Below are 15,862 nucleotides of genomic sequence, written 5' to 3'. Positions count from 1 at the left end.
ACAAATGAAATTAGGGTGTTTTTTTTTTTTTTTTTAATGACTTCTATTTTGACTTCTGTCTAGTTCACAGATACAGCCAGTGAGATTTTACCATATCTAAAAATAATGACTTCTCTTATAAAATGCTTTTTATTAAAAATTAACAGAGAATTTTCACAGCATAAATAACTAGCCTTTCCAAGAACATTCTAGACATGAGCACATGCGTACACACACACACACACACACTTTTGAGGGAGTGGCTGAATTAAAACCATGATATTTTGGCATTGTGAAGCTACTTGGGCACGAAAGAGAATTTACAGATCTCAAGTGTTTCAGTACATTGAAAGAAAAAAGGGGGGTTTTACTTGTTTGGTGCTTATTTGATTTGACTTATTGATTGATTACTATTTTCTATAGGCGGTGCTTTTCCCCCAGATGAGTTTTTCCTCAAAACTCTCCCTCAGGTGTAAACTGTATTATTAATATTCACAGGATCGTGAATACTTTGATAATATATTTGGGTTTCCTCCCATGTGCTGCCAAAATTCGGAAAAGAAACACATGTCTTTGGAAAAAGAGAAAAATAAAAAAGGTGGGAAACTGTCTTACACAGAACATTTTTCACTGTAAATGGAATAAATATCTAGGAGAAGAGATACTAAATATATCTCGCCAAAAGGGTAAATTCTCTTGTGTGAAATCCAATGGTTGCTCCTAAGACAGAGTACAGGAGATGAAACGAGAAAGAAAGCCTCAGAATATCACCTATTGTCTGTTGACAGGGTGCTTAGTACCTGCCAGGGAACTGAGTACTTAAGTCCATTATTTCACTGAATCATCTTAAAACAACATTAGACTTCATTCTACTTTTGAGGACTTATAGGAAGAGGGTAGTTAATTATGTAAGATCATGCAGATACAAGCATATGACTCCCACACATCTCTGACTGCCAAGTCCAGGTTGTTAACTGCTAGGTTATAACACCACATTAATTAGGAGCTTTCTATAGCTCGACCACATGGTCGTAGGCACTTTATATTATCCCACTTAATTCTCACAAGTAAGGTGGGTATCACTGGCCTAACTTTATAAATTAGGAAACTGAAGCTTACAGGAGTTAAGTAACATCCCAAGGCAGTTAGGTTTTTAAGCCAAGTCTATCTGACTTCAAAGCTTGTACTTAAGTGGAGAATGAGAGTGCAAAAAAGCAACAACAAAGAAAAAGAAAAAAATAAGAGAAAAGTAGAAAGAAGGCGGCAGGCCCCATTCTTTATAGATTAACTAAGAAACTAAAAATTGGGAATAAGATGTTCCTCTGATGAAGGACCTTCTTCTGGGTCACTGCTTCTCAACTTTGGCTACACATTAAAATATTCTGATGCTCAGGCTACAGAGTGGACCAAAAAATCAGAATCTCTAGTTGGGGAACCCAGAGAATAGTCGTTGGTGAAGCTGAGTTCCATGCTAACCACAGGTGAGAAGCACTGTGCTAGAACTCTCCTGCAGCTGTGTGCCACTGTATCCCTTCCCTCACTCATGTATATTTAGATATGAAAGAATAATATCTCTGGTGGCTTCATAAAAGGTGGAGTAATCTTAGAAGATAAAAAATCCTTCTCTCTTTTCCTCAGACTTACTTAGAAAGCAGAAAGTTCTTGAGCTTAGAAGAATCCACAGCTACTGAATAAATTCCAGTTGACTACAGAGGTCCTAAAAATCTTGGAAGGTAATTATTGAGTTAATTGGTTTAGAGAAGAAGCAGTAACATGTAAACGTAGGGCTGCTGCCAAATGTCTTTGCCAACTAAATAAACAGGTTGATACTAAATGCAAAATCCTGTGTTTTCCTTGCACTTCTCCGGGTGGAGAGTATAGGAGCTTTAGAACCTCTTGGAAACAACAGACAGATGGGTTAAAAGCCCACCCTTTGGCTTACTACCTCCCACATGTCATGTCTTTTATTACTTTTTTAAATGNGAGAGACAGAGCATGAGTGGGAGAGGGGCAGAGAGAGAGGGAGACACAGAATCTGAATCAGGCTCCAGGCCTGGAGCTTTCAGCACAGCACTTGACATGGGGCTCAAACCCACAAACCGTGAGATCATGACCTGAGCTAAAGTTGGACACTTAACCGAATGAGCCACCCAGGCTCATTTCTCTTTTATTATAAGATCCAATATTCTCTCCTTTAAGAGATTTCAAGCCAACTTCCATTGATCATAGTCCATCTGAGACTAATGAATCAAAGTATTAATGTTTTTATAATAGACTTTAACATTTTTAAATGTTTGTTTATTTTTTGAGAAAAAGAGAGAGAGACAGACAGACAGACAGGCAGTGCATGAGCACAGCAAAGGAAGAAAGAGAGGGAGACACAGAATCTGAAACAGGCTCCAGGCTCTGAGCTGTCAGCACAGAGCCTGACGTGGGACTCAGACTCACAGACCCCGTGATCACGACCTGAGTGGAAGTCAGACACTTAACCAACTGGGCCACCCTGGCACCCAAGACTTTATTTTTTAAAGCAGTTTTAGATTTACAGAAAAAGGGAGCAAGAAGCCGAGTTCCCATATGCCCTATCTCCCATTTCAGTGTCCCCTATTAACCTCTTGCACTAATATACACCTGTGAACACTGATACACTAATATTAACTGAAGCCTATAGTAACATTAGGGCTCACTCTTTGTTTCACAGAAACTAACAGGTTTTTTTAAATATTTAATTTTAGAGAGAGAATGAATGTGGAATGGGGGAAGAAGGAGAGAGAGAGGGAGAGGGAGGGAGGGAAGAAAGAAGGGAGGGAGGGGAGAGGGGGGGAGAGAGAGAGAGAGAATCTTAAGCAGTTTCCACACTCAGCACAGAGTCCAACACAGGGATTGATCCCATGACCCTGGGACCATGACCTGAGCTGAAATCAAGAGCTGGATGCTTAACTGACTGAGCCAACCAGGTGCCCCAGAAAATATCAGTTTTTAATTGGCCTAAAGTGAGCATGTATTTTGTGATACTGCATTATATCACCTTTATAATAAGTAGCAGGCTGTCTCCATACTAAAAATGAAGGCTTCCCTGCAATTTCTCAATGTCCCCATGCTATCTTTACCCTGGGCGGGTAGGGAGAGCTAGCAAGCAAGATTTAGAAAGGAAAAACTAGCCTCAGGGGAAGTTCTAGCAAAGCAATAAACGCGGTATGCAGGGTACGTATGCTTTTTGAAGAAGTCCAAACAAGTGAAGAAGATATCAATGGAATAAACGAAAGTAGTTGTTTCAACCTGCCTAGCATAGGACACAGGAAGGAGTCCTCTACACAGAAAGGAAAAGAAAGGGACTTCTTGGTTTAATGGGCTTCATTAGGATTTCTCCACCCATGGAAAGAACACAGCTGCAGGGAGTACAGAGAGGACAGGACACAGAGAATTTTCTAACCTCTTTTTCTTTTTGTAGGAAAGAAAAAAATGGGCACCTGGGTGGCTCAGTCAGTTAAGTGTCACTCTTGGTTTTGACTCAGTTTATGATCCCTGAGTCATGGGATCAAGCCCCATGTCAGGCTCTGAGCTGGGTGTGGAACCTGCTTAGGAATCTCTCTCTCCCTCTGTTCCTCCTCACTCATGCTCTCTCGAGAAGAGAAGAGAAGAGAAGAGAAGAGAAGAGAAGAGAAGAGAAGAGAAGAGAAGAGAAGGCTACAGAAGGTTCAAAGCCAACTGTCAACATCTCTCACATCCCAGCAGCACGTCACTGAATGCTCCAAGGGCTCCCAGAATCTACATGTTTCCCTATAGTCCGGAAGTTGCCACCAAGTCGCCGCCTGGGACCGCTGCTCCCTGCGTCTGTGATGCACATCAGCACTTGATGCACACAAAGGAAGAGCCCACGCTGGTTAATCCGGCTATTCTTGCTCACCCAGAGGGGCATTCTCATGTCACGGCCAAGTCCACCCCTGAAATTGTCTAACACTTTTCAAATGCTCTTTTATTTCCAGCCAGCTACATATGGCCAATGAGACCAGCCTGACAGAGCCAAAGCAGGGCTGTCCCTTGGCCAGCTGGCAGCAGGTATGGATACAATCTGTGGCAATGAAGACAGCACTTGAGTGAAGCGGGCACCTTCCCCAGACGGGACTCCACGGAGCCAACTGAGAGCCTCGGCCCCAGCGCCGCATGCTCTTTAAGGCCACCTGGCCACCTGCCGCCAGAGACACGGCCTCCAGGGACACTGCATTCAGAGCACGCATGTCACTCCTGCCTTAGTGCCTTCTTCCAGTTCTTGCCTTCGTGTAACATTCAGAGGTTCTCCCTTACAAAGGGTCACAGGTTTAGCCTTTAAACTCCCACCATTTACCACTGAAGAGTAAATACAAAGCAAAAAAGAGCATTTCAAATTGAATATTAATATATGTACTTGGAATGATGTGAGATGGAAATACCTCAATGGGGGTGAGGGGCTCTTTCCTTTAGACAGAGACACAGATTTACTTACCCTCCCATCTTGCAGTCCCCAGTCCCACCTTTCCAGGCTCTGACGTACTTTGGATTGACCCACAGGGACACAGGCTTAAAGGTTTCTCTTGAAAAGTAAGATCCCACTGGGCTCATGATTACAAAAAGCAGGGCTTTGGTAGGCTTCTTGAGTCCAAGGGAAGGCTGCGATAAAATGAAAGTACACACAACTGTTAATTTCAATGTAGATACCAGTTGTAAAGTCTAGAATAGATCTGTAACTATCTCCCAAAGGGGCCGTCTCCGTGCAGGAGCTGTTCCTTCTAAAGTTGAGTTACACAAAGCCAGATGGTCTTTTAAGAAGAAAACACAAAGAATGAAGTTTCATTTTGCTTTGCTTTCTGAGTCAAGATTTTTAAACAAAAAAAAAACCCAATTTGTCAAAAAAAAATTTTTGTGAGCAGGGTTTTAAGAGGAGAAGTACCATTTGGACAACTAGCTATCTAACACCTTGCAACACTGCACTGACTGGGAATTGAAAAGGGGAAGAACCTAGACATGATTTGGAGATTAGTCTTTGGAGAGAACATGTTAATATTTGCTTTTTTTTTTTAGATTCACTGACTACTGCTCCTTCAGGACATGCCAGAGCCTCTAGCAGGTGGTGAGTACAAGTGAGTGTGCCATTTCCATAACTGTCACAGGTAACAGACAGCAAGAGTAGAGCTTCTTTAAAGGAAAAGATACCAGAAGAGATAAATACCCTCCCCTCAAAAGCCAGGGAATGAAGGACTCAGGAATTTATAACATGAATGACAAAGGTAGAAAATGGTCTTTCCACAAACACTGGAAAATCATAAGCCAGCAACGCAAAACCATATAAATGTCTCCAGCATAAACACAGCTTTCATAAGTAACTACTGCCAGTTGTTTCCTAAGGAGGAAAACTGAAAGACTGAAAGTCTTAAGCGCTATGTATTATAAAGGCAAAAAAAAAAAAAAGGTCACTGGGCTTTTCTATGCGATTCTAGACCACTGGAAATAAGAACACAAGCCCAGGCCTATTACAGTCTTGGGATATAAAGCGCTTGTGTATAGTCTTCACCAGAGTCTGGTCTGACTAGACGGTGGTAAGATTCTGTCATAGACAGAATAAGAAGAGACTCAACTCCAGCTGATTTTGTGGCTTTTGTTTTGTTTGATGAACTAGCTAAAAGCGGGTCTGGGTTTTTGTTTTTTTTTTTTTCTGAATTTCATTAGATCTCCCTTCTATTACCTTCTGGTCCAAGGGCCCTCACTCACTACTTATGTCCAGATCATCAAAAATCAGGTAGGTAAAATATTCATGGGTATTTAAAAGGTATCTGTATATGTACACACTGATGCCATCTAAAAGGCATGCAACCCTCAGAAAATGTGAAGATGATTCCATTTACATTCCATGTGAATATGAGACCAAGAGAGGTTTGGATGGCCAGAGTCAGCAAGCAACAACAAGTTTTGGTTTTTTACTTGTTTGGATTTGTTCTTAGTCGGGGCTGAACAGGACTCACCTACCAATAAAGAGCGAAGAGCCTTAAAATTTCATTTGCCTTTTTTTAAATGTCAATGTTTGGGAGAAAAAACTTCAGAATGATAATACAAACCTGCCTTTCTTCCCAGCTTTGATAAAAACTATCTTATCTCTACACTTTTTTTTTTACCTATCAGTAAAGCAATGAGACTTTCATCATAGAGGAGCTTTGAAGCTTAATTTTTTTAAAAAAATTTATGAACCCTCATACTGAGTAATGAAGAGAAGCTTCCCACCCTAACTTAGATACGATCTACAGGACACTTCTTCAGTCATTTATCTACCTTCTATTGTTTCTGAATGAAATAGCTTATTTGTGGGCAAACAGCTAAGCATTTTATTGGAGAACACATAAATGTCTGGGCTTTCTTCTCTCTGAACTCATGTATTTTTCACAATCTGCGTTATACTAAAAGCAGTAACTCATCATCATGGAAATACTGTTGTGAGTTGATTTTCATCTTATTCATTTCCTTCCCCTGATTTGAAATGATGGGTGAACTCGCATTTATTCCACTAGGTGGTGGTATAGAAAGCACAGATGGAAAATGGAATAATCTTATGTGTTAAATCTATTTCTGGAAAAAAAAAATCAATAAACCTTTAAGGAACACTTTTATTCTTGGCAAGCAGGTAAATTATAGACTAGAATTTTCCAATGTGAGAAAATATAGGTACGTGTACTAACATTTTATTTTCTGAAATTTAAGCAAAGTCAATTCATGTTTTTTACAAGTACTTCAAAGTACTAGTGTCGAGCACAGCTTACACCTTCATCCTCAAATGATTACTTATATCGATCGCCTTCTCATGAAAAGACCTCTGTGACATTATTGCAAATGGTCACATTGCTTCAAGAGTGAAAATAAATAAAAGCTAACTGTATCAGGAAGGGAGCTTTGGGACTGGGTTTGTTTCTACCCTCAGGAATCTTTATTTATTTTCTCTGAATTCTCCCTTCTATCCTGGAAAGCAATTTAAATTCTGTGCTACTGCTGCAATTAAGAATAAGTTCTTTTATAATATTAATTAAATGGCAGTATACATACTTCTCTGATGACAAGGTCAGGCTTCTATTCAAATAAAGCAAAAGCCACATAAATAAAGAGAAGATATGAAGGACCACTTCTGATAAGTAGTTAGTTTCACTAAGTTTCACTTCCTTATGAACAGTGTTTTTTGTTTTTAATTATTTTTGCTAGTTTCCTGGATTATTTCAATATATAAGGAATTAAAGATGGCTTTAAAAAAATAAGGGCCATGGAAAATGGAGAATATAAAACCTCATAAGTGTAAAGTAGATAACTTCTCAAGGGACCACACTGACTTAGGTTAAAATTCTGATGAGTACCAAAAAACACTCATCTTACTTTATATTATACCTCACAGATAAATATATATGTAAAGGTATTCAATACATGTATATTTTGCACAAAATAACAAGACACTTGGGTGTAATGGAAAATAAAGTGACATGTTCCAGTGAAAATTACTACTTCAGAACCAATCAAAAAATCAGTGTATAAAAAGACAGGATTTCAGAGGTTCCGTGAACGATAGCAGGAAGTGCTTTTCAAGCTGAGAAAGGTACTATTAGTCGCTGTGGCGTGGAAGGCACAGAAGCACAGTAGCAGTGTGGAAACTTGAGAAAAATTCTGTTTTTTAACACTTACTTATTTTTGAGAGACAGAGATCAGGTGGCGGAGGGGTAGAGAGAGACACACACAATCTGAAGCAGGCTCCAGGCTCTGAGCTGCCAGCACAGAGCCTGATGTGGGGCTTGAGCCCACGAAGTGTGAGATCATGACCTGAACTGAAGTCGGATGCTTAACCAGCTGAGCCACCCATGCGCCCTGAAAAATTCTGTTTAAGCAAGACAAATGTGGGACAGAAGAAATAAGATAACTGGGAATAATAGAGACATTTTTCAAACACAGTTCCATGGCTTTTTTAATCCCTAAAGGAGCCTAATTTGTTTTAGAGGTGAAAATGGTAAAGAACTTTGGATTGAAGGGCTCTGCAAGAGATAAGGAGAGGGCCAGCGGTCCGTGCAAGGCCTTGAACATGTGAGTCACAAATTCATGACCTTTTTGTAGGAAAAACTAGTTGGTTTGGTGAACAATAAAAAAAATAAAGAAATAAAAAATAAAACTTCAATAATTATACAGTCTTTGGTTTCTAAGATGTTGCACAAGTCTTACCTTATATAATCAAACAATCCAAGATGTAAATGGTTATGAATCCTATTTTTTAGGCTCCAAACAAATGATTTGCCCAAGGTCAGTTATTAAGCTCTAGATCTTATGCTCTTAATCCAGGGCTCTTTTTGTATTATCAAAACTTGAAAAAGTAAGTGAAGGACCCAAGATTTCTTACCCTTGAGAGAGTTCAAAGCGGGGTCTCACTTCCTTCCACCTACGACTTCAGCACGGCCCTCACACTCCAGGCACCCCTTGCTCACACCACACTGACCCATTTCAACTCCTCCTCACATTTCTGCCTCTACTTGGCTTCCTAACTATTCCACCTACCCAGAACACTCTCTCCTCCCCTGTTAATGGACTGAAATGTGTCTGCCCCCAACATTACATGTCGAAGCCCTAACCTTCAATGTGACCACTTTTGGAGCTAAAGCTTTTAAGAAGGTAATTAAGGTCAAATGAGGTCAAAAGGTTAGGTCCTAATCCAACAGGACTGGTGCCCTTATGAGTGGAAGAGACATTAGAGCAAGAGCTCGCCACTCCCTCCGCACACACACACAAGGCTCTAGGAGGACACACTGATGTGAATGTCAACGGGGAGACTTGACCAGGCAGTAACCCTGCTGGCACTTTGATCTTGAACTTCCAGTCTCCAAAACTGTGAGAAAATAAACTCTGGTGTTTAAGTTGCTTAGTCTGTGGTATTCTGAGATGGCAACCAGAGTAGACTAAGACGTGCCCTCTCTTTCTGAATATAAACCCTTCAATCTCAATTTTAATGCCATTATAGAAAATGAGCCCTCTTCACAAGGTTAGGTGCTTGTGTTACATGTTACTGCAGCCCCCTGTACTTCCATATGTTTAGATAAAATGTCCATCACATCTTCTTACAAATGTTTCTTTAATTCTCTACCTCTTGCAAATCTGTACACTCCATGAAGACCATCTTTGTCCCCTACACAGAGCGCTGTACGCTGTTGTATCAGGTTTACTACATATTTGTTCAATGAGTCTCCATCTTAATAAGATGTTGTTTATAGAAAGGGGCTGTGAAAATAACCTAGGGGACTTATTTGCCATATTTGAATTATTTTGATTTAAAAAAAAAAAAAACTGATGCTAATCTTCATGTGTTGTGCTGACACCACAGCGAAAATGTACCTTTGTCCCCTGATCTCCTCAATGCTGGCCTCTAAACTAACAGAACTGATATGCAGGCATTCAAAGAATACCANGAGCTGAAGTCCAGAATTTTTTGAGGTTTGCTCTAAAATGGGTAGGGGATATCAGTCCTGGTCAAATATGAAAACAGTATGTATTTAACATTGACAAAAAGGTGGCTAGCACTCTATTCTTTTTAAAATTTTAATAAGAATGATCTTAAAATTTAAAAAACGCAGTTAAAAAAGAAACCCTAAAGATAAGAAGAAAACAACTACAAGAACACCTACCTGTCATGTATGTCTAAGATTAAATGCAGTGATAGTTACTGCTCACAGGGTCAGTGTAAGGCTTAAATTAGATAACCTGTGGAAAGCACCCATAACCTCATCTTGTTCAAGCATCCAACAAATAACAACTGTTATTGCTTTTATAAATAAACATTTTTAACAGTAATAGTGGTAAACAAATTCAATATGTACCACCACGCAGGGCATGAAGGTGACATTAATATGACTGTAGACGGGGCCATAGAACTACATTCAATGCTCAATGCTGGAATTGTGGAGAATAAAAACTTGGGAAAAAGACAGGATCATTATACCAGTATCCTGGGGAATACAGCTTGGTATATATGAAATCAATCCTAAAGAGAAATTTTAGCATGTATTATTAAACAAGTGGTCCAGGGGCGCCTGGGTGGCTCAGTCGGTTAAGCATCAACTTTGGCTCAGGTCATGATCTCATGGTTTGTGGGTTCGAGCCCTGTGTCAAGGCTCTGTGCTAACAGCACAGAGCCTGGAGCCTGTCTTTGGATTCTGTGTCTCCCTCTCTCTCTGACCCTCCCCTGCTCATGCTGTCTCTCTCTCTCTCTCTCAAAAAGAAATAAAAACATTAAAAAAAATTTTTTAACAACTGGTCCAGAAAATTCAATAGGGAAGTACCCAGGAGGAGCCAGAATGAGTCACTTTTAGAAAAATCATGCTTCATTTCCCTTTGTGAAATAACTTGACAGGAAGGTTGGAAGCGGGGGGCAGGGATGGGGGGAAGGGGGACAGGGCAGGTCTCAAACTTCAGGCTGCTTCCTGTTTTTTAAAAAGTTTTATTGGAATATATGCATTCATGCATTTATGTGCTGCCTACTGAAGCCTACTAACGTTTCTGTGCTACAAAGGCAGTGACAAGTAGATACCTGGCTTCACAGGGGAGGTTTGCTGCCCCTTCCCTAGAGAACAAGAAAATGCTACAGATACGTTGCCCTTGTACCAAGAACGGCCTCAAAACCAAGGTCTCCCCACTGACCTAACCTCAAGGCTTGGGACTCTGTGATTCCATCCAGTTTGGTCCAATTGTTTGGGCCAAGCACACAATGGGACCAGAATGGAGACGGTTTAGACCAACACAGGGAGCTGACAACTACAGTGAAGATGCTCCCCTTATAGGCAAGTCCCAGCCCAGCTGACCCAGTGAGGAAGAGGGTCCTGAGTGGATCCTGAGTGGGTGAGAAAGAACGTTACACTGAAGGGAGCCCCAAGAACAGACTATTGGAAATGGCAAATGGAGGTCCCAGGTGATCTTGACAAGCATATTTCAGTGGGGAATCGGGGGAATGAAGGTCCGAATGTCATGGATTCGAGAGAACAGAGGGAGAGAAGGTTATGAAGGGGGGTATATACAAATCTTGTGCAGCATTCTGTGACACAGTGGAGTAGAGAGATGGATGTACTCTACTTCTGTCACCTTTATATGGCCATGTGTCACTGCTTGCCAGTGCTGTCTCTCTCAGAAGCAGAGCCATGACAAAAGTAAAGCTTGGGAAATCTTTTGAATATTTTAGCAATCAATTTTCCCTTTCCTCTGGAAAATTCCATCAGCTTAGAAATACGTCATTGTATCTCCCATCTAAAACAAACATGTCACCCTCCAGGACATCCATTTCCCCAAGGACCTTCATGTTGCCAAATCCAAGTGTCAGTCCTTGGACCTCACCTCTCTGGCCCTGTGGGCAGGATTAGCCAGAACTGGTCACTGCTTCCAGGTTCTTCACCTGGCTTCTGGTTCACCAAGCCCTCTTGTTTTTCTTTCTACCTAACAGGCTGCTACGTCTCAGACTTCTTGGCGGATTCCTTTTTATCTCTCTTTCTTCTAAATGCAGGTCTACCTCAGGTCTTAGTCCTCACCTTCTTTTCATCAGTATCTTTATGTCTTCTCTTAATAGCTTCGTTCAAACCCTTGACTTTAAAGGCATGTTGTGTTAAACACCAGAATGTATGACTTAAATTCCAAACTCTCCCTTGAATTCCAGACTTGTAGATCTACCTAGCTACTTGATGACTTGAGCTTAAGTTACCATGTCCAAAATTGAACTCTAGATTCTACCCTTCATCACCTCCAACAAACGGTCTTCTCCATCCCAACAAACGGTCACTATCCAGTTGCTATGACGCAAAGGAAGACATGAACTTTCTCCTTTCACATTCTTGTGAGCTACAATAAATATCTATCCTTGAAGATATGTCTTCATGTGAACTAAAGGATATGTCTATGGCATAAATTCCTTGAAGAAAGCCTACATTCTTAAGATTCCCAAATTTAACTGTCTCGTCTCATTCAATTTGGTAATAACAGTTCTTATGTTTGTCCTGATCAACAGGACACTGGTCACATAAATTATGCTACCATATTTCATAGATTCTAAGATGTCCATTTTTCCTCGCCTTTAACATGTCTGAAATCAAGGCTCAGCATTTTACAATTGCTATTAGCTAATAGCACTCATGGTAAAGCTGGCATTACCAGACTGGGAATTAGCTGTTCATACTGATGGTCCTTCCCATGGTTTATGGGCATTGGTGGCATACATGGTAATTGTCATTTAAAATGTCTTTAAAAAGTGATGGTATGACTTAACACTGACAAGAAAAATTATCACAGAGAAAGATGCAAAGACATGCAGGGCATATATTTGATATTAGTGAAACAAATATCTGTAATAACATTGAACACATGCAATTCAGTATTTTCCTACAAAGCAACAACCTGTCTTCTCATGGGACCTCCAGTAGGAAGACATCCATATGAAGCTAAAGCAGTATTAGCTTTTATTATTAAGATATATGCAAAAATAAAATTGCTTATCATAAGCCAAGCAGCACAAGTGTGGCAGGAAGAATTGCAGATGTCCTCTGAAAACACACATTAAAAAAAATAAAAGGCTGGTATGATTCATGACTCAGTCAAGAATGTCAAGAAAGTACTGCATCATAGTTTGGCAATGTTTTTCCATTTCAGTGTATAAAATAATGGGGTGATGTATAATTTATAGGCTCTGTATTCAATTAAGTGATATATATGTACGATGGAATCCCTTACAACTAAGAAAGTGGATAAAATAGAGGTAGATCCATATGTACTGTGGAAGAATCTCTAAGACAAATAGTAAATGCAAAAACAATAATACAAAGTGTTCATAGTATGGCTGCCATTTATGGAGAAAACAGAGAGAAACACACAAAGAGGAGCCAAAAACAGCTTTCATCTATGGGAAACTTAACATATCAACAGCTGGCAGTGTAAATCAGGGAAGAAAAGACAGACCACTCAATAAATAGTAATGGAATAACTTGATATCCATATGGAGAAATATAAAATTGAGTCCTTCACATAAAATTCACTTCCAAATGGATCTCATTTCAATGGAAAATCAAAACTCTAAAACAGAAGTATGACCTAGGAATAAGGAAGAATTTCTTTAAAACACATAAAAGCCACAAAACATAATGAAAAAATTAATTTAATTACATTAAAAATAAATACTTCTGTTTTCTAAAAGATACCAGGAAGCAGGGCACCTGGGCGGCTCAGTCAGTTGAGTGTCTGACTCTCAGTCTCGGCTCAGATCATGATCTCACAATTCATGGGAACGAGCCCCATGTAATCAGTGTGGAGCCTGCTTGGGAATCTCTCCCTCTTTCTCTTTCTCTCTCTCTCTCTCTCTGTCTCTCCTCTGACACTTGTACTCTCTCAAGATAAATAAACTTATAAAAGTTTTTAAAAAGATACCAGTAAGAGTATGAAAAAACAAGACACAGACATAAAAGCAAGACACAGACTGGAACACTATTTCTAATGCATTTATCTGACAAAGAATTGTATCAGAATGGAAATTTACTTATGAAACAAATGTATCTCTGACAAAGAATTTGTATCTAGGACATATAAATACTCTAAAAAATTAAAAAGACAAATCAATTTTTAAATGGCAAAAGACTTGCAAAGACACTTCCAAAATGAATTTCTAATAGCCAATAAGTATATGAAAAGGTACTCAACGTAATCTGTCTCAGAGAAATAAAAATTAAAACCACAAGGAGATAAGACTGCATATATCAGAATGGGTGAAATCAACAAGACACTACCAGTGTTAGCAAGGATCTGAAGCAAATAGAATTTTCATACATTGCTGGTGGGAAAATAAACTGGTATAAGCATTTTGGAACACTATTTGCCAGTATCTAGTAAAGCAAAAACACATCTAACTCTTAGGTAAATAACAAAGAAAAGTGGTCCATATGTTCACCATAAGACATGTACAAGGATGTGCACAACAGCTTTATTTATAATGGCCAAATGTTAGAAATAACGCAAATGTCCATCTATAATAAAACAACCCAATATTTGGGAGCAGGAGGTAAAAGGAGGAGTGAATAAAGAATTAAGTACACACCACGTGGTAACTTGACTCTAGGGAGGGAAAGGAAATCAACAGACAAGGTACACACAGGGTTCCAACTGTACTAGTCAGGTTCTGATCCCAGTTGTACTACTCAGGCGTTATGTGCACAGATTTTTTATTTTAAATCTTTTCTTTAATGCTTTTCTCTGTGTGTGTGTGAGAGAATGTGGGTAAAAATCTTTGTGCTTGGGCAAAACTTGTGCAAAGAATTACCTCCAGTTTTGTAAAAAGAAGGACAACAATGATAAACATATGTACACATGTAGAGGTATGAATATGTACCTCTAGAAGAATCGAAGAAAAGCTGGCTACAGAAAATGTTTGGAAGGGGGCAAACTATGGAATTCTGGATTAGAATGAGAGTGGGAAGGAAGCTGCTTGATCTTTGTATACATTTGGTACTGTCTGAGTTTGTTACCAGCTATTTTTCCCTCCCCAAATCCCACCTTTAAAATCCCAGAAAAATATTCTTGTACACTGTTGGCAGGAATGTGAACTGTTGCAGTCACCATGGAAACAGTATGGAGACTCCCAGAAACATTAAAATAAAAAATACCATACAATCCATTGATACTACTTCTGAGTACTATCCAAAGAAAATGAAAACACTAACTCAAAAAGATGTATGCACCTCTGTGCTTATTGCACATTATTTGCAACAGCCAAGACACAAAAACAACCTAAGTACCCACTGATGGAGGAATGGATAAAGAAGACGTGGTAAACGTATACAGTGGAATGTTACCCAGCCATGAAAAAAAGAACCCCGCCTTGGAACAACATGGACGGAACTTGAGTACATTATGCCAAGGAAATGAGTCAGACAAAATACTGGATGATCTCACGTATAGTTGGAACCTAAAACAAAAACGGAAACACACACAAAACAAGCACATAGCTACAGAGAATAGATTCGTGGTTGCCAGAAGTGGGGGGCCGGGGAGAGGGGGGTAGAAGTAATGGGTGAAGGTGATCAAAATGTACAAACTTCCAGGTGCAAAATAAATAAGTCCTGGGGAGGTAACGTACAGCATGGTGACTATAGTTAATAATACTGTATCAGGCACATTTGAAAGTTGCTAAGAGAGTAAAATCTTTCAAGTTCTCATCATAAGGCACCTGGATGGCTCAGTTGGTTGAAAGTCCAACTTCAGCTCGGGTCATGATCTCATGGCTCATGAGTTTGAGCCCCGCATGGGGCTCTGCGCTGACAGCTCAGAGCCTGGGGCCTGCTTTGGATTCTGTGTGTCTCTCTCTCAATCTCTCTCAAAAATAAATAGACATTTTAAAAAGTTTTTAAAAATATTTTTAAAAGTTTCTTTTTAAATAAAAATAAAACCCCAGAAATAGATTGGCAAGTTGGCATGTGAAAACTGATAATCCTAAACTTGGAAGTAACTGAACATGTGTGTTCTATAAAACATGTGTGCGCTGTGTGATTGTGTTATGTAATGCATAATACATAACATATTGTAAAATCTAGAGTGATTACCCCAAATATAATTGGGACTAAGAAAGCAGGTAGCTCAGAGAAGGAAAGGAAATAGACACAAAGATGGACTGATACTAGAAAAAGACGGGAAGGACCTGAGTAGCCCCGTCTGTCATTTCCACAGTAACCACTGTTACTGACCCCATTTCTTCACAGCGCTGACCTCCGTCTATCACTACACATTCATTTCATGGGTTTTATTATGAAAACGTGACTCCTGCCGCAGACACTGAGTTCCCTGAGGGCAAAAATGCGGCTCTTGCTCAGCACTGTATCCC

General features: G+C 39.7%; 1 protein-coding gene across 2 annotated transcripts in view; it reads right to left on the bottom strand.

The window, feature by feature from the left end:
• BCAT1 (branched chain amino acid transaminase 1) overlaps nucleotides 1-15,862 on the bottom strand; it is a 102,259-nt gene that overhangs the window by 26,440 nt on the left and 59,957 nt on the right. For both annotated transcript variants that reach the window (XM_077774432.1, XM_077774433.1), the window contains exon 6: nucleotides 4,463-4,626. In XM_077774432.1, coding sequence (XP_077630558.1) covers nucleotides 4,463-4,626 — 164 coding nt within the window. The remainder of the gene's footprint in view (nucleotides 1-4,462; nucleotides 4,627-15,862) is intronic.

The sequence above is a fragment of the Crocuta crocuta genome, unplaced genomic scaffold (assembly GCF_008692635.1).
Source record: "Crocuta crocuta isolate KB4526 unplaced genomic scaffold, BGI_CrCroc_1.0 scaffold176, whole genome shotgun sequence".
Taxonomy (NCBI): Eukaryota; Metazoa; Chordata; class Mammalia; order Carnivora; family Hyaenidae; genus Crocuta; species Crocuta crocuta.
Note: the sequence above shows the minus strand (reverse complement) of the source record. Positions and strands in the feature narration are given on the sequence as shown.